The sequence below is a fragment of the Morus notabilis genome, unplaced genomic scaffold (assembly GCF_000414095.1).
Source record: "Morus notabilis unplaced genomic scaffold, ASM41409v2 Scaffold78, whole genome shotgun sequence".
NCBI lineage: Eukaryota > Viridiplantae > Streptophyta > Magnoliopsida > Rosales > Moraceae > Morus > Morus notabilis.
Window position 1 is genome coordinate 3368691 of NW_010367622.1, and position 18138 is coordinate 3386828.

An 18138-nucleotide genomic window follows, 5' to 3' on the forward strand; every position below is an offset into this window, starting at 1 on the left:
CAACCGAACAAACAGAAACCATTGAACAATCAAATTGATTTTCCCCTCTTTCTCAAAGTAATATTGGTTGTCTTGGGATGAGAATATTCTAGAATACGTATCCAAATCAAACACCCACCAAATTATAATCATATGCTAAAAATCTCCAAATCATGAGAACATACCAACCATATAAAAATCTTTACCACGTACTCAAAACATGAAAAGAAAAACAAAAGGCAAAAAACAAAAAACAAAAAACTTGTAACTCCAATTAAATAAAAACAAAGTTGGCATTAACTTGCAAAATACATCTTAGCCTTCTAATTGTAGAATATTTTAGAAGATGTTTGGTACCTAGATTTGCTCCTTAATTCGAATCAAGGTGCGTAGTTTGTTACAGTATTTTTTCTCATAAAAAATACACATAAATTAAAAATAATTATAATCACATAATTCTAATCTATCAACGAAACGCCTTCTCTTATCTTGTACATTTCACCCTTAGGTTTTGACTCCCCTACTAATAGCCTTCTAATGATGTTGTTCTGTTTCCATGTGAAAAGCTAGAATAGGAGCAATAGCACCTTTGTAGGTGGTACACCGTCCCTGAATGAACCCTTGCAGGAAGTTCATAGGTTAGCACAATGGTCTTAAGAAGGACAAACCTCACCACACAAAGCTAAGGCCTAGAGGGTGGGCCTAGAACTGTATGTAACTGTACTACTGTTGGTACAAAAGTATAAATAATAATTGTATTAACTTGGACTTGATTGATAGTGAGTATGCAAGTAGGGTAAAAGTTGCATAATTAAAAAAAAAAAAACAGTATGATGGAAAAATTGAAAGGAAAACAAAGAAAAAAAATTATCAACAGTCATATGATAAAAATAAAAGTAATAAAAAAATCTGAATGAGATGTTTACAAACCTAGGTTTTTTTTTTTAAGTAAAATAAATTTGAGTCTTCTGTAAAAATAAAACATAAATTAATAAGTATATTAGATCACCATATTTCATAAGTTGATCTTTTAAAATGGAATTCTAAATTCTTAAAAAGTCCAATTTTTATATGGTATTATAGCTTAACAAGCTCAAATGAGATGCTTGATTTATTCAATACAATATTTGTGACTCCCTCATATACCGAAAGTGTAAAATAAATTGGACTCCCTCATTATTTAAATATAAGGATTATTATCACCTTAAACTTTAGGATCATTCTCAATTTACCTATTAAATTTTAAAAACTCTCATTTTATCTCATGAGCTTTTTATTATTCTTTAACCTATTTCGTTGTAATTTTTGTTAAAAACAGATATAAAAACAAAGAGTAATAGAGTCAAGCGGGCTTTTTATTTAAATTTATGTTAAAAACAAATAAATAAAAACTGCATGGTCACATTTAACATCGATCCACGCTCTTTTTTTTTTTTTTTTGTAGCAGCTACAATAAATATCTCTATCTCGGGTGTTGGAAATTTGGGGATGATTGGATTGGGTTTGAGACTAATCGAAAGTCCAACCAAAATAAATTGCACATAACACAAATATAAGTATTTTAGGTTATGATCCCCAACCTATTTAGTAAATGACAGTTTAGTCCTAACATTTTTTTTTTTTTTTGGTAAATCGACTCTCAACCATTTAAAACAGGTGCAATCTTATCATATCCATCAAGATTCATCCAAAAGCTAATAGGAGAAGCCCATGTGACCACCGATGTGACCCAGATTGTTGGTGGAAAGATGAAATTGCCCGCTTAAACTATTCCGGCGACCAAAGATGAAATTACTGAAGATCTAACCGAAGAAGGTCGGAACTATTCCGGCGACGAATGACGGGAAACTTGGTATGGATTTGTTCAGCTCGACGAGAGGAGTTTGAAGACACCACTTGTCGGAGGATTGGACGTCGGACAACGCCAAAATCGGCATTGGAAGGTGTTGTGGCCGGAAATTTCAAACTGAAATTATGACTGATTGGCGGCGAATTGGGCGATGAAGTGAGGGGGGTTTTGTAGATCAGCTCATGGGCTCTCTAGTTCCGGTCTCAATTCATGGTGGGTCGGCCGCGGTGGCCGAAATCGACGGCAGCTCTCTTTTCTCTTCCGTTGTGAGTTTTTCACTTTTTTATGGTTTACGTTGATTCAACATGAGAAGATGGTGGAGACGTGTTGGGTAATTTGAGCTTTTTATGCGATTGTCTAAATTTTAATTTAGACTCTCATTTATAGAACAATTACATAGCAATTACCCCCAATTTCAACCCCAAATTCTCTTCTTCCACCGTATAAACCACCTCTAAATCAACTAAGGATGTGTTTTTACACATATACCCCAAGTTGAGGGGTCACTTGGGCTTTTCCCGTTAACTTTTAGACGGATCTTAACAGAAATGACCAAATTGCACATGTTTTAAATGGTTAGGGGTCAATTTACCAACAAAAAAAAAGATTATGACCAAATTATCACTTATTAAATAAATTAGGGACCATTTGTGATAATATATGTATATATATATATATATATATTTTTTTTTTTGTGTTGCACAGCCGAAGCAGATCCACGAGATTAAGGATTTCCTTCTTACCGCAAGAAGGAAGGATGCCCGTTCAGTGAAGATCAAGAGGAGCAAAGACGTGGTCAAGTTCAAGGTTCGTTGCTCGAAGTACCTCTACACGCTTTGCGTGTTTGATTCGGAGAAGGCCGACAAGTTGAAGCAATCCCTCCCTCCAGGTGCGGTTTAGTTCTTTGAAATTTGTTTTCTTCGAAATTTGTTTACTTCTGTGATCAATTGTTACGCCAGGTTTAAGTTGTTTATAATTTGGGCACAAACTTGTTTATAGTCTGTTAATTTTCTGCTTTGTAGTTTTTGTTCCCTGGTTTTGACGGCCTCTTTCACTTTTTGTTTAGGTTTGAGCGTGCAGGACCTGTGAAGATTCTGATAGTGTCATGGCTTTTAGAATTGCGAATCCATCTTATTTTATGACATTTTCTGTTTTTTATTGAATTTTTGGGTAGTTTATTGCTTAATATGAAAGATTTTGAGTTTATATGTTATGCGAATTATCGGGATTGTGTTCATGTCTAGACCCCCGGAATGCTTTGCTGCTTTTAATGTATCAGTGCAGCTTTCGAAACTTGTAACTTGATCGTGTTTTTTTCTCGTTTAATTCACCATGTTCTCAAATATATTGTGCAAGTATATTCACTGGTATATTGTTGATGTATTGTCGACCAAACTTGAGTTTAAATGACAAGACGTCAATATGATTTTTGCATAATAATATAAAATAAAAAATGACGGCTATTGTCTGGATGTAGAGTTGAAAGTCAGGCTGCCGGAATTGGATATTTGGGCTTTGGCGGGAGCCCTAAAGGGTGGGAGGTCAGCCCGACCCTAATGCCTGATGGGCTGGGGCTGGCCGATCTTTTATAAGGTAATATTTTGGGAAAAAACCAAAATATCACTAAAGGTGGTAAAAAAATTATTTAGCTCTACGCCATCGGTCTAGCTAGCCTGGCCTGGACATTAAACTGGGTGGGTTGTAGGTCGTACTGGATCAATAGTAACGGGCTTTGGGGCTTTGGGTTAATCTGTTCGGCCAGTTTAACTTGTAATTCTAACTGAATGTGATAGGGCCTTTGCCATGGGCTTCTGCGTTCTGTAACGGATGCATTTAGCACAATGTCATGGGCTTCTTATAGGGATACTACGAATTTTAGGGTTGGATTGACTTATGCCTAAAGAAGTTTATTCGTAGAGATTGTCACAGCAACATCATCACACTAAATTTGATATTCCAGATATATGTGATATGTTAGCTTTTCACTAGACGTTGAAAATGTGATATGTTATCTATTTTTTAGGTTACTTGCGTGCTAGATGGAAAAATTTATCATCAAAACTTCTGAAAGCACTTGCAAGTCTTCTGCTGAAACTGCAAGTCTTTAATGAATATGAAGATATTGAGTCAGGTAATCTTTTTACATTTTACTCTTTTTTATTTTATTTTATTTCATCTCCTTGTTGTTTATTTTGTTGTTCTAAACTTGATTCTGATGATTTTTTTTGTTATGTTTTCTTCTCAAGATTTGTCAACTTCTGTTGCAACACATGAGGGGCAAGTTGGGAATGAAGATACTATTATTCTGGATTAAACAGTTTGGAGTGGACTAACTTTTATTTCATGTCATATTTTGCGACTATTTTTATATGGACTGTTTATCTTTATATGGTTTATTTATTCTGGATTAAACTGTTTATTTTATATGGACTATTTTGCATGTTAGAAGGGTACCAATCTAATAGAAATATTCTAGTTGTTTTTTTATTAGTTATCTGCTTTCACCAACCCGAGTAACCCTACCCTACCCGAGGTCACCCGAAACGTCGCGGGTTTGTAGATTTAAGAGAGTGTCGCGGTTCAAAATTTTCTCAACCCGAACTAGTCGGGTAGGCTCATTTTTTCGGCTCAACCCTACCCTACCCGTCCGATTTACACCCTAGTGACTTTGGTACAATTAACTTTTTGTTTTTGCTATTTTATTTTTTTTAAATGTTTTTGCTATTTTTGTTCCTCTTTAAGCGCATTCACAGTTTAGTTCACACAAATAGTAAGTAATCAATATCAAAATAGTAACATCGATTGATCATTGCTGTTCATGGCCTCACTTAACATCAGTAGCCAAAAAAAAAAAAAAAAACACGGTCTCAATTGACAATGGGGTGAAATTAAAAAGATGTTAAAATTAAGAGGTTAGAGGATCTTTAATATAATGTTATGTTATAGTTGATATATGAATTGTAAATTTAACATTTACGTGCAAAAAAATATTCTCTAATATAATGTTATTTATTGTGTCAAATTTTCTATGTGTTATATTTTGTGATAAATTTTTCAACAAGTATAGCATATGAAAAATTTAACTTTTAATTGTTATTAGTTGCAATGTTTATTTTTTTTATGTAATCATTGCAGCTTTTGTATTTTCTAATTATTTTAAAAAGAAAAACTTATTTTTTACAACTTTTAAAGTTTAATGATTATAGGAAAAAATAGATTTAGCATTTTAAATAACATTATGCGTCGGAGTAAAAATAACATACTATATTATTCTTTTTTATATTAAATATACAATTAATATTAGTATTTACATTAAAAATGGTCTAATAAGTTGAAAATTTTCCCTCCACCCCCAAACTTCTTAAAAATAAAAAATGCCAAAAAAATAGCTGATATTTTTGCTTTCAACATTAGATTATGATGAACAAAGAAAGTTTATGATTACTTATACTATTAGAAAAGAAAAACAAATACGTCTAATACGTAATAATATCAATTACCATGTAATAATATTTCAAGAAAATAAAAATAAAAATATATTAGAAATAGCAGTGCTCAATAAATTTAGTGAATATCACTAACGCTTAAGAGCATTTAGCTATCTAAATTTTAGTTAAATTATAATTAAAATTGTTAAAAAATTATTTTAGTTAGTAATTTTTTAATGAGTCATTCAACTATACTCTCTATTTTAATTAAATATAAATTATTTTAATATTTTTTGAGTTTAAAATATAAATAACTTTTCTAACATTTACTTTATGTTAAAATAAATAATAAAATAATAAAAAGAATAAATAGCTAACTATTGCTTATTAACTATATTTAGTTTATAGAAAATATTTTAATTAAAATAGCTAATCATTTAATAAATAATTGGAGTGAAAAAAAGTAAAAAAAATCTAAGGGCCTGTTATTTGAGTGTAGTGTTTGAGTTGAATTTGAGTTATAACTTGAGTTAAAGTTGTAACTTGAGTTTATATTTAGTTGTGTACATTTAAGTTATGGTTTGAGATAAGAATTTTTTTTTTAGTTTGTGTTTGAGTGAGTCAAAACTTAAATTTATATTTAGATAGTATTTTAATAAAAACTCAATGGTAATAAAAAATTTTAATAGGGTATATGGGTGGGGTTTTATTCATCTTTTCGTTGTCAACGCATAAAAAAAAAATCACCTCAATCAGGATTAAAACAAAAAAGTTATAGCATTTTTAAGAATAAAAAAAATACTGTTCATTAATTTGAGTTTGAGTTTCTGAACTCGAGTTGAAAGGAACACTTGAACATAAACTTAAATAAAATTAAAATTTGAGTTATTTTTTTTTAATTTTTTAGACAGTCGAACACACCCTAAATTATTAATTATTTTGGTTAAAAAAAAGCAACGGTAGAAAAATGAAAAATAAAAATATTTAGAGGGGTATAAATGTAGAAAATGACGGGTCATCTTCTATGATTAAAAACTGTGTCGGGCCTTGGTTTGTGTACGGTCCCCGCTCTACGAGACCGAGGCACAGTTTTACGGCCCAATGACTTCCACAACTGACACTCCGGTATTATCTTTCTCATTTGACTGCATTCAGTCCGGTTCGCAATCTTCTCTTTTATTTTATTTTATTTTTTCTTTAGGGTAAATTTTATGAACGCTGTTTGTCCTCAATTCCTCTTTAATTCTTAAATTTTTCAAGCGTTTTACAGTTAATTTTTAAAATTTTATTTTATTTCAATTTTGATAATTTTATTAACTAAGTATTAATTTGATAAAATTTGTATAAATTATAAAATAAAATTGGAAATAACTACAAATTTGAGATTATTTGTGAAAATTAACTTTTATTTTTTTTTATTGTTTCTAACTCTAGGTTTTATTTTATTTCAGTTTTCATCATTCTATTAATTGGACATTAAAATTTGATAGAATATGGAATGCAATTCAAAAGAACTATAAATTTGAGACTATTTGTGAAAATTAACTTTTATTTTTTTGTATTGTTTCTACTTTTAGTCTATAATTTCTACATATTTTATCAAATATTTAACACTAAGCTAACAAAAGAATCGAAATTGAAATATAATAAAACCTTAGAGATCAACTGTGATAAATTTTAAAAATCAGAGACCAAATTGAGATTGAGAATAAACCTTAAGAACTATTTATGAGATTAATCTTTTTCTTTAATGATTATATATATATCTCTTTTACTGCTATGATGCTGTAAAATTTAGGTTACTTTGCAAAATAACTCGTCTCAATGTACTTATATAAAAAAAAAAATGTCTAATAAAAATAGTGTGCGTTTTTTTATTGTTGAATGTAATTAAAGTTACGCAGAATAAATAGTTTCTAATACAAATTTAAAAGTTGAAAAACAAATACCCTATCAAAAGTGCATTTTTTCAAGTTTTACTATAAACATCTCCAGCTAATATATTTAATTAATTACTGAAGGTAGTTTAGGGAAAAAAAAGTCAATGAAGGTGTTGATAATATTAAAACACGCGCACACATATATATTGTGGTAGGATATGAGAAAATACATATTAATTTAACGCGATAACTCTCAAATTACACTAATATATTATGGTAAGGTATGAAAAAAATACTTACTATGAATGTGATAACTCTCAGATTACACCAGAAACATATTAGACTAAAGAAAGTATAGAAAATAACCTAAAAAAACTTGAACAATTCATAACTGTTAGTATTTTTTATGAGCTGCCAGATAATTCTCTTACAAAATCACCCTCCTTCCTCGAGTTTATCAAGTATTCACTCAAAACCAAAATACTCTCGTCCAATTAAACTTTTAATAATCTTTGCCAATATTATAAGTTTTGATCATACAAATTTACCTTTTCTTCCACTATAATAACAAATATCAACTGAAAACAAAAAACACTCATCCACGCTAGAGCTCCGACTATGGTAGCTCATGCGAGGATGTCGACAATGTCATCTTTGAGGGAATGATAAGAGAAAATTGTTGGAGCTTACTCTAAAAAAGAATGAGTCTGAATTTCTATCTTATATTTTTTATTAATTCATTTCTAATTAATATTGTTATTTAATTAAAAATGATATTCATTAAGAATATAGGTAAAAATTTAAAATTATACACTCTAAGGAGTATTCGTCTCCTTTTCTCGAGATAATGACAACCATATTTTTGCACATCACTCCTCGTTGAAAATGCTTATACGCAGAGATGTTGAAACATATCTCTTGGCGTCGTCCTCACAAAAAGATTGTGTGAGGACGACACTATGCCTATGAGCATATCTCTCATAATTCAGGGATTACTGACACGGTTAGCCATTGCAAGAGAAAAACTGGAATTTTTTAGGAGTCTAACCCGGAAAAATAAACTGCTACTAATAAAAAATAATCCAAAAAATGCTAAGAGTGTTATTTTAAACATATGAAGTTTGTAAATTTTAGAATTTTCTATTAGATGATTATTTTTCTTTTTTTTTTCGTTTCATATATTTTCTCATGTTTTATTTTACTATTCTAATAATAAATGTTTTGTTAATATAATTTTATGTAGTTTGAGTCGAGAAATATATATTACTACTAGCTTTAATTATATTAAATAATCCTATTATAATTAAGATTTTATGGTAAGAACTTCCGGAAAAAATAGTCAAAATGCGTATGTGACACATATAATAGGATCCTTATAGTTTTAATCTAATAAGAGTGTTGTTTCTGTAACGGAATAACAAAACTAAATTGAAAAATATATTTAAAACTATAAGCGCACAAAACCTTGCATGAATGATTAATTAGTTGTTAACATGCACAAATTTTTTTGGTAGGATAGATCTTTTAACTGCTTAATTATTTACTTTAATTATGAAAATATGTATTAATTGTTTTGGGCTTAATGCAGTACATTATAATTAAAAAGGTAACAATTCGTGTCAGGATGTTATGTATGTTATGTTCTCACTGACATGATTACAGCTATTAAATATTTCCGTAATCCAAATAAACGTTTATTACAAGTTTAACCCAATAGATGAACACAATTAATATATAGGTCAAAGTGGATTGAAAAAAAAAAACCCTATTTATAACTCAATTTAGCTTCTTGATTAGTAAAAACTGATTTTTTTTTTAAAGCTAACATCACTTCACTATTAATTAGAATCATGAAGCGTAAAATTTATATAACTAACACGAGTATTAATGTTCTAAATCTCCATCACAAATCTGAAATATTTAAACACAAAAAACATGTACATGCATAATGCGTATATGCACATAAATATATACATATAATAATAATGGATATGTCAAAATGTATAAATAAGTTATATATAAGTATGAGATAAAATCATTTTAGTACTATGTATTATAACAAATATGTTTTTGATTCCAGTGAATTTTTTTATAATATAAAAAATGATACATTGATGTTTTTAAAAATATATTCTCAGTATTTTAAAATTAATTTTTATGATATATAATGTCCAAACTATCATTATAATTAATTAAATAAAAATCAATATTTTTCTTAAAAAAAGTCTAAAAATATTTTAAAATATTAAAATATTTAAAAGAAAATAACAAAATAAAAAAGTTCGTGACTTTTTTCTAGATCTATTAGTTTTGATTAATTAAATAAAATGGTACTAAAGTCATTTTATATCTAAAAAAATCAGCTTTAGAATACCAAAAAGACGTTTTTAAAAACGTCGATGTACCATTTTAATATTATCAAAAAGACAGGATACCAAAAAACATGTTTTGTTATAACATAGGGCATCAAAATGATTTTATCCCCATAAGTATTTAGTGTAACTTACACGTATTATCATGTTAATTTTGAGTTCCGCATGTTGACCTAAAATCCACTCATTTATTATAGAGTTATTAGAGGTGAAAGTTTGAAACGCTTGGCCTGATCCGGTTCAAAATTTTATAAGATATTTTCGAAAAAACTTTTTTAAAGAAAGAAAGTTCGGCCCGACCTGGCCCGAATATAAAACTCAAAATCTTAGCATGTCCCGCTATAAGAATCAGGTCAAGCCCTAGCCAACAGCAACGTGCCTTGAGCCGACCTATTTGGCAGGGCCTAAACTTTGTCAACCTAAAATTGATTGAAACTAATAACACAAACTTGTCGTTTTTTGATTTGTGCTGGTCATGTAAAAAATTACTGATCATACAACATACCTCTAAAGTAGAGGTGATAATTCGTGTTGGCTGCTGGCCGCATTAGTGTCAAATTTAGGGTAATATTTGCATAATTACCGCAACTATAACATGACTTGTAACATGAACATCACGTTTGTGATACACGACCAACAATTAACTTGAAATTAACTCACAATCCATCAATAACTCATGATTTGTTTACTTTAAACCTACAATTTTATGCACTAAAACCATTTAAAAACAACACAGTACATATGTTCTAAAAACCATTTACACCATTTAAAAACCATTTAAATCAATTTCATACTATAACAACTAAATTAATTCTAAAATTTAAAACACATTCAATCAAAAGTGGAGAATAAATATTTTTAAAATAATTGAGTAATTAAGTGAGTCAATTAGGGTCGGGTTGACACCAATGCGACCCATTTTTTAACGGATTAATTTCGAGTTGACACTAAAATGACATGTGACTTATTTTTTAATACTAATATAAAAATTGTCATATTTGTCTTGTATTATCGTGTCCTAACCCGTATTATCGGCTTTAATCTAAAACAATATGCATATTTTTTTGGTAGAAAAAGCTATACATATATTTTAATATTAATGTTAATGGCATGATAGGTCTCTAAATCGTTAAGTTTATATGACGATATGGTCCTGAACTAATTTTATGGGTAAAAATAAAACTTTAAATGACCTTAAACTTCAACTTCAAGGGTAAATAGGAGCCGATCAGTTATCAGCCAAAAAAAAAGGTGGCCGAGTTTTAATAACCTTTATTTTATGAAGAAAGAGATATAATACAAGTAGACATATAAAGAAAAAAATTGGAGAAATCACACCACGTAGTAGTGGGTGGTCCCAATCTATCCTTTTATATCCATGACTAGACGAACTGTACCAATGGAACTGCACATACGACGCCTCTCTTTCTCTCTCCCAATCTCTGAGACTGTTTGAGAAAACAAAAAATTAAAATTAAAAAAATTGAAATAAAAAGGTTGTATAATTATACAAAGAAAAAGGCAGTGGGCTCCAAAAGGCAACATTGCTTTCGATAGACTTCAAATGGCTGAGAAGTAATCTCTCATCACTCCCCACTCTCGATTCTCACAAACAAATATTAAGTTTAAGAGATTGACCGCCATTGAAGCACCGCAACCTCATATACATACACACACACACACATATATATATATATATATATATGTACACATACATATATTTGTTGCTGTTTTCTCCATTTCTTCTCAGTTCCTCTAATTCGGCCATCAATTTGGAGTGGAATTCGAATTCTTGGCGCTGAATTTTGGTTGGGAAGTGTGAAATTGAGGTGGCTTTTGATTGATTTCGTTGCGATTGGTGATTTTTATGGAATCGAGTGGCGTGACCTTGGCCGGATCTACGCCGGTCGGAGCTCAACCGGGGGAGCCGGGGCTCGATTCGCTCCAATTCGGGGAGGAAATCCAGAGGCTCATGGCGGTGCCTCCGGAGAACGCCAGCTCCTTCACGGCGCTCCTGGAGCTCCCGGCGCCGCAGGCGATGGAGCTTCTCCACCACGCGCCGGACCCCGACAGGGTTCCGGCGATGGCGAATCTCTCCGGCGAGCCGCTCCACAAACCCTACCCCCACCAGACGTTCGGCTCCAGCCTGACGTTTCTCTCCGACCCTGCGCTAATCGAACGCGCCGCCAAGTACTCTGTGTTCGCCGGCGAGCACTCGCCGGAGACGAGCTCGGTGCCGTCGAACTCCAGCGCGAATTTGGAGAAGGTGAAGAGCGAGCCCGCGGAGACCGATTCGAACCCTAACTCGTCGCAGCCGTTGGTTTCGGATCCGTCGGTGGAGGAGAAGAATCAGAGGCCGTCGGCGAAGAGGAAGGAGCGAGAAAAGAAGGTAAGAAAGTTGAAGCAAAGAGGAATTGACAGATTAGGTTTTCTAGGGTTTCCATTTTTGGCAAAATTCGACAAATCTCGCTTCCAAAAAAGTGAAATTGATCACCACTTCTGTAAAATTCAGGCGAAGGCTTCATCAAAGAAGAGCAAGAACGAGAGCAGCCAAGATGCGCAGAAGCTTCCTTACGTTCACGTTCGAGCTCGTCGTGGTCAAGCTACTGACAGCCATAGCCTGGCCGAGCGAGTAATCTAATCCCCTACTTAATCCACAATTATAATGGGCTAATCATGATTTATGAAGGATCTTACTTTTAAGGACATTTTTGGGTAATTTTGGTTTTTTTTTCCTTTTTTGTCCCTATATTTTTTCTTACAGGCTAGGAGGGAAAAGATTAATGCTCGGATGAAGTTACTACAGGAGCTTGTTCCCGGATGCAACAAGGTTGGTATTTTCTTTTTTTTCCCCCCCTGAATAAACAAGGTTAGTATGATTAGTCAAAATATCATAATTATCAAGTTGATTGTGATTTGGGTCAATTATTGTAGAGTATCTCTCTCAATTTGACCTTTTGAAAAGGCTAATCATACGTTTTAAGATTAAATGTGCCTTTTAATAACGGTTTTGTCACCTATGCACCTTTTTGTCAAAAAGTGCGTGCTTGCTTTTGTACCAAGAAAAGTGCTTGACCGGTGGCTCCCCATTCTCACAGTTCCGGATTTTCACTGCCGTTTCTCTCTTTTCGTTTTCTGGGATTTTTTTTGGGGAAGATTATCACTATTGTTATTTCTTCTTTCTTATTTCTTTTAAGAGAATGTATTTGGGAGGTGAAACTTTATAGCTTTGATTATAACTATTGTCATTTCTTCTTTCTTATTTTTTTAAAGAGAATATATTTGGGAGGTGAAATTTTATGGGCGCGTTTAGAACTCGTTTCAAAATAATTTTATTTTTTTGTATGAAAATAAAAATGAAAACGTTTTCAATCTCAGACAAAAATTATTTTTAAAAATGCGTTTGGTAGTTTTATTAAGAGATTATTTTCAGTGTAAAAAATCTATTAATGTCTCTCTTTCTCTCTCTACTCAAGAGAGGAGAAAATTAAAACAAAAAATGAAAAACGATTAAAAGTCGTTTTTATTTCTCTCTCATTTTACACTAAACTAAAAAATCGTTTTTATTTCTATTTTTGTTTTTATTGTATCAAACGCCGTTTTGAGAACGTTTTTATTTTTTTCTCGAAAAATGTAAAAAATAAAAACGGATCAATTCCAAACACGTCTCTTTTCTTTTCGGATAATTCTACCAATTTGCTCTGCCTGTGGAGGAAGTTTTATTAGTTTAGATAAAATTAGTGATTTGATCTATCAGTGTCAACGTTAAAAATAATTTATCATATGATATAAAAGTGCGCTCGCCTTTGGACGAGATCATTTGAAATGGCTATTAAAAATATATATATATATTTACTATGTGGTAAAACAACGTCGCCATCAAATTGAAAAAGATGCAAAGGAGATGAGGGCCTTCGCTGAACATGCACGCACTTTCTTTAAAATGACTACTCTACCCTTTATTGCTTGGTGAAAGATTTAAGTTGGAATTGAGAATTCTAGCTGTACTGAAACTGCCCAGAACCTCTTGAGGGACAGACGTAACGGGGCATGCAGAGTTAGATGATCATGGGTCCCACGCAGTTAGTCAAATTTAATCCTTCTTGTGGGGATGCATGGTACTATCATTTCTTACAAGGCCGGTATCCATCCTTGGTTGGGACGGAGAAAGATGAGGAAAGAAAAAAACCTCCTTTAACAAATGGCATACCTAACGCCATGACCTAACTACGTGGGGGACCTGACGTGATAGTCCAGTAGCGCTTCTTTTTACTGTGTCTAACCAAGATCTGTGGATCTATAGATAGCATTAACTGATAATGGGACGAATTTTAATCCTTTGTTTTGTACTCATAAAATTTACACCAAATTGGCGAGGACAAGATGCCATTAAACAAAATCGACGAAGACCCTTCTTTTTTCCCTTCTGGGACCACCAATGATGGATCTTCTGTTCTGAAGTCTCAGGAGTAAGGCAGAAGTTTGATGGTTGGGAAATAATAAATATTAATTACTACTTAGCTTTAATATTTTTATTCCTAGTGAGTTGCATTGTGTATTGTTGGCGTATTGAGTATGGTTATGACAACAAGCTGGGCCGTACGTTCTATTTCTTGTACTTGTGGATTTATTTTTGGGAAAGGTCAGCACTGTGCACCTTCCCAACTGGCCAACTTTTATGCTTGTTATGAATTTGTTTCTATAGGTGCAATTCTGTTTTATTGTGCGACCTGGACCCTAGTCGTTCGGTACAACCACTTGTGTCCATGACCCACAATGAAAGCTGAAACTATCAACTTTTTTAATACACTTATTTACATAAGGATATGGATCTCCACAAAAATATATGACTTATTGTGCTTTAAGAAAGTTGTCCATCATAATTCAGCCGCTCCTGTTTCAATATCTCTCCCTTTCTCTTATTTAATTTTTATTTATTTTGTATGATTGTGATGGAAACCTCACGGATTAACGAAGAACAAGATACACTACACAGGTGATATTTGAGAGATCACCGACTCTCCTCTCAAGACTCTATACAACCAAAAAAGCCCCTAAACTCTCGAGCCCCAACTTATTTATAGGCTCCCCTGCTAACACACTTACAAATCTAACAAACTAACCAATTCCAGTTATTACTAAAGAAGCTTCCTCAACAAGACTGTTGAAAGCTTTCTCAACAAGATTCCACAGTAACCCATATCCACGTCAGCAACTAATCACTAACGTTTCTTGGTTTCTTATCAGATTGTTGTTGTGTTATCATTTCCATGGATAGGCAGTGGGGTTGGCTAGAAAGGGTGTCAATGTCATGAATGTAAATTGAAGTACCAAAGCGAAATTTGGGAAGTTTGATTCTGACACAGCTCCAATGAAATTAATTGTAATTTGATTCTGATAAGGCTACAATGAAATTAATTATCTCGAATGAAGGAGATTGTTTTGAAGTTCTAATTATGTCTTGTTTTAATCTTTTACACCCGTGTGTACAGTATAATATAATACACTCTTTTCCTCTTGCTCTAAAAGATTAGTTAAATCCAATGAGAAAGTTTCCATTATTTATCTAAAAGATCTGAATGATCCGACATATTTTCATAATAAGGGAGGAACTCTTACTAATTGGGTTGAAGACTTGTGTTTAAACTGAACTTTTGCTTTGCAGATTTCAGGAACAGCACTAGTTTTGGATGAAATCATCAACCACGTACAGTCTCTACAACGTCAAGTGGAGGTTAGACTTGCTTACCTTTGGAGATATTGGTGTTGCCAAAACGTTGTCTTAAACTTGGAAAAGAATTGGTCAGAAAAACTGAATAAATCTTGAGTTGATTGATGGTGTTTCACTGTTCACTGTCTGAGATGGTATATGGAATCGAAGATGTGTGTTCTTCTAAACAACATAAATAGAATAAGCATCCTTGTATTTTGCCCTAGCTAATGCACCTCTTTATGGGTCAATGCTGCTAACCTATGCCAATTAGACTGTTCAACTCTACTTTCTTTTCTTTTATTTATTTATTTATTTTACAACCGTGGTGTCCAAGACTTTGCCCCGACTAATCCACAGGATCCATTCAAGCCCCCCTCCCACATGGATCAGGTAAATCTCGGGCCTTTAGCCCACGGGCGTGGCCCTAAGAAATTGATAGCACTCAATGGGAATCAAACCTTAGACCTAATGCTTCCTGAGGCACTAAGTTCAAGTGATTTACCACTGAGCCAACGCCTTGGTGATTGTTTGACTCTACCTATTTCAGTCATTTCTGTTTTTAAAACACGCACAGCTGGTTTAAGCTTTAAAAACGAAAACAATCTTGCATGGTAAAGTTAAATCCAAACATGTTGCAAGTTTAAAGGGTCTTTAAGTTGTACTCACAGTAGTGTTTTAATTCACTTATCCTTCATTTGCCGTGTTCTTACTCTTGACATCTTTCCCTGGCTTCAGTTCTTATCAATGAGACTCGCAGCAGTCAACCCAAGAATTGATTTCAACCTAGACAGTATATTGGCTATTGATGTAAGTTTTCTATGTAGCTTTCTTTATTTGTCATGCATGTTATAAAATGGGGAACTTGTGTTTGCCGCAGGAGTTGCATTTGTGTCACGTATACATGCTGCAAATTCTAGACGTCTAGACTCGACTCCGTTGAATATTACTATGAACCCATTCTATTGTCGATTAAAAACTATGAAATGGAAACTGAAACTTTCGGATTCCATTATTCCTCATTGTATATTCTTATCCATGATGTTGAATGACAACATCCCACTATTAATGTGTGATGTGCAATAGGCGATGGACCACGTATGCCCTCACTTGTCTGTTTGTCTGTTTATATTTAGCTCTTTACCAGTTAGAATATGATTTTTTTCCCAACAGTTGTTACAAGATAACGTGAATGTCTTTATCAATAGTAATTATTTCTATGCAAACCCACTGGGACTTTCTGTAGTTGTGGACTCCTTGGATGAAGTCTTTGGCTGGAGTCAAACAAGAGAAATGTTCTGTTTTTTCATTTTTGTTTTTAGAGGAGAAGGGGATTACAATTCCGAACAACAATAATGGGCTATGTTGTGGAGAGTAGCTATGACTCCAACGCAACTCCGAACCCTTTTACAAGATTTTGTGATAATTGTAATTAGCTATTTGACAAGCTACACTAAACTTTGAGCAGGCCTTTTCCTGTCATTCGGATCGGGATTCCATGATTGTATATCACTAACGATTTCTCTTATATATTGAAACTTGCAGAATGGTTCTGTAATGGATGGTAATTTACCCAATATGGTTTCATCTGTGATGTGGCCGGAATTCCCGATCAATGGAAACAGACAACAGTTTCAACAGCAATGGCATTTTGACTCCCTCCATCAGCCACTTTGGGGGAGGGAAGAGGACAATCAAACTTTCGTTACTCCAGAAAACTCACTTTTGACTTATGACTCTTCCGCAAATTCAGGTTACTTGGAGTTTTTTTTTTTTCTTTCTTTAGAACTACCACGTACACCGTCTCTAAAAATTGCACAGATGACCTTTTTTTTTTTTTTTTTAAAGGGGGGCTATTGCACCATCTTCATACTGCAGACCAGTTTGTGTTGTTGCTTAAAAACATAATGCTTGTTCTTCAACACACGAGAATAATTATTTTAAATTATCATTATTTCCCCAAATATAGGAGAAAACTTGGTTCAATTTTGACGATGTATGTACCTTGTAGAAGTAGGTTTCTGATTGCACCACCCTGTTGGTCATTCTTTCAACAAAAATCATGAGATTTGTTTTGTCATTTCTTAAAAGAAAAGGAACGTGAGACATTCAAATTAATGTGTTTTTTTTTCGTTCTTTCCGGTCCCCTTTTAGTGCGAAATGAAAATAATTCCAAACTTGTTGTATGTTGACAGCATCTCTGCACTCAAGCCAATTGAAGATGGAGCTGTGAAAGCGTAGTAGAGAGTTCTTATAGTAGCTAATAGTGTATATATCAGATATAGCATTAGCATTTAGCAAGAGGGAGGTAGAAAGGGGTATGGATGCCTCAAAATTCATGGCCGGTTGCCATGAAACTCTATTTGTCAAGGTCAGGTTAAATTCCCTCAACTAGAGGGAAAAGTAATTTGGTAATGCCAATTCTTAAATGATTACTACTATATATATATATATATGTATACTCTTAACTAACTATTGGAGGGTCAATTCAATCTAATACTTATTTTGGGAGACGATTGATTGATTGATTCTTACTGTAAAATCCATTGAACGAACGACTATTTTTTTAACTGTTATTATTTGAAGGTTCCTTTTTCCAAATGTGGCTCAAGGGGTGCGTTTGGAATTGGTTCCAAAACGTTTTTATTTTCTGTACGAAAATGAAAATGAAAACGTTTTTAGTTTCATTTTTAAATTATTTCTAAAAATGCGTTTGGTAGTTTTATTTAGAGATTGATTTCAGTTTTAAAAAAAACTGAAACTGCGTTTGGTGGTTTAATTTTTGAAAACATGTAATAATATATTAAATAAATAATATTATTAAATATATTAAATAAATAATATATTAAATATATTAAATAAATAATATATTAAATATATTAAATAAATAATATTATTAAATATATTATATAAATAATAT

The 18138-nt window shown here is 32.5% G+C and overlaps 2 protein-coding genes across 2 annotated transcripts; both read left to right on the forward strand.

The window, feature by feature from the left end:
• The first annotated feature begins 2010 nt into the window (after positions 1 to 2010).
• Positions 2011 to 3154, forward strand: LOC112094472 (60S ribosomal protein L38-like). Its single transcript, XM_024175400.1, has 3 exons — positions 2011 to 2094; positions 2534 to 2717; positions 2895 to 3154. Exons 1-3 carry the CDS (start codon positions 2011 to 2013, stop codon positions 2915 to 2917), a joined length of 291 nt encoding a protein of 96 aa, XP_024031168.1. The 3' UTR covers positions 2918 to 3154.
• Positions 3155 to 11039: 7885 nt separating this feature from the next.
• LOC21410694 (transcription factor bHLH48) lies at positions 11040 to 17769 on the forward strand. The gene is made up of 7 exons (XM_024175360.1): positions 11040 to 11897; positions 12021 to 12140; positions 12273 to 12338; positions 15174 to 15242; positions 15957 to 16028; positions 16764 to 16971; positions 17414 to 17769. The coding sequence occupies exons 1-7, from the start codon at positions 11376 to 11378 to the stop codon at positions 17449 to 17451; spliced, it is 1095 nt and encodes a 364-aa protein (XP_024031128.1). The 5' UTR covers positions 11040 to 11375; the 3' UTR covers positions 17452 to 17769.
• Positions 17770 to 18138: the final 369 nt, after the last annotated feature.

Excerpts from the sequence above, each read along its gene's own strand:
- LOC112094472 (XM_024175400.1), top strand. The coding sequence starts at position 2,011 with ATGGGCTCTCTAGTTCCGGTCTCAATTCATGGTGGGTCGGCCGCGGTG. Across the intron at positions 2,095-2,533 it reads GCTCTCTTTTCTCTTCCGTT|CCGAAGCAGATCCACGAGAT; the intron begins GTGAGTTTTTCA and ends TGTGTTGCACAG. Across the intron at positions 2,718-2,894 it reads GAAGCAATCCCTCCCTCCAG|GTTTGAGCGTGCAGGACCTG; the intron begins GTGCGGTTTAGT and ends CTTTTTGTTTAG.
- LOC21410694 (XM_024175360.1), top strand. The coding sequence starts at position 11,376 with ATGGAATCGAGTGGCGTGACCTTGGCCGGATCTACGCCGGTCGGAGCT. Across the intron at positions 12,141-12,272 it reads GCCATAGCCTGGCCGAGCGA|GCTAGGAGGGAAAAGATTAA; the intron begins GTAATCTAATCC and ends TTTTTCTTACAG. Across the intron at positions 16,029-16,763 it reads ACAGTATATTGGCTATTGAT|AATGGTTCTGTAATGGATGG; the intron begins GTAAGTTTTCTA and ends TGAAACTTGCAG.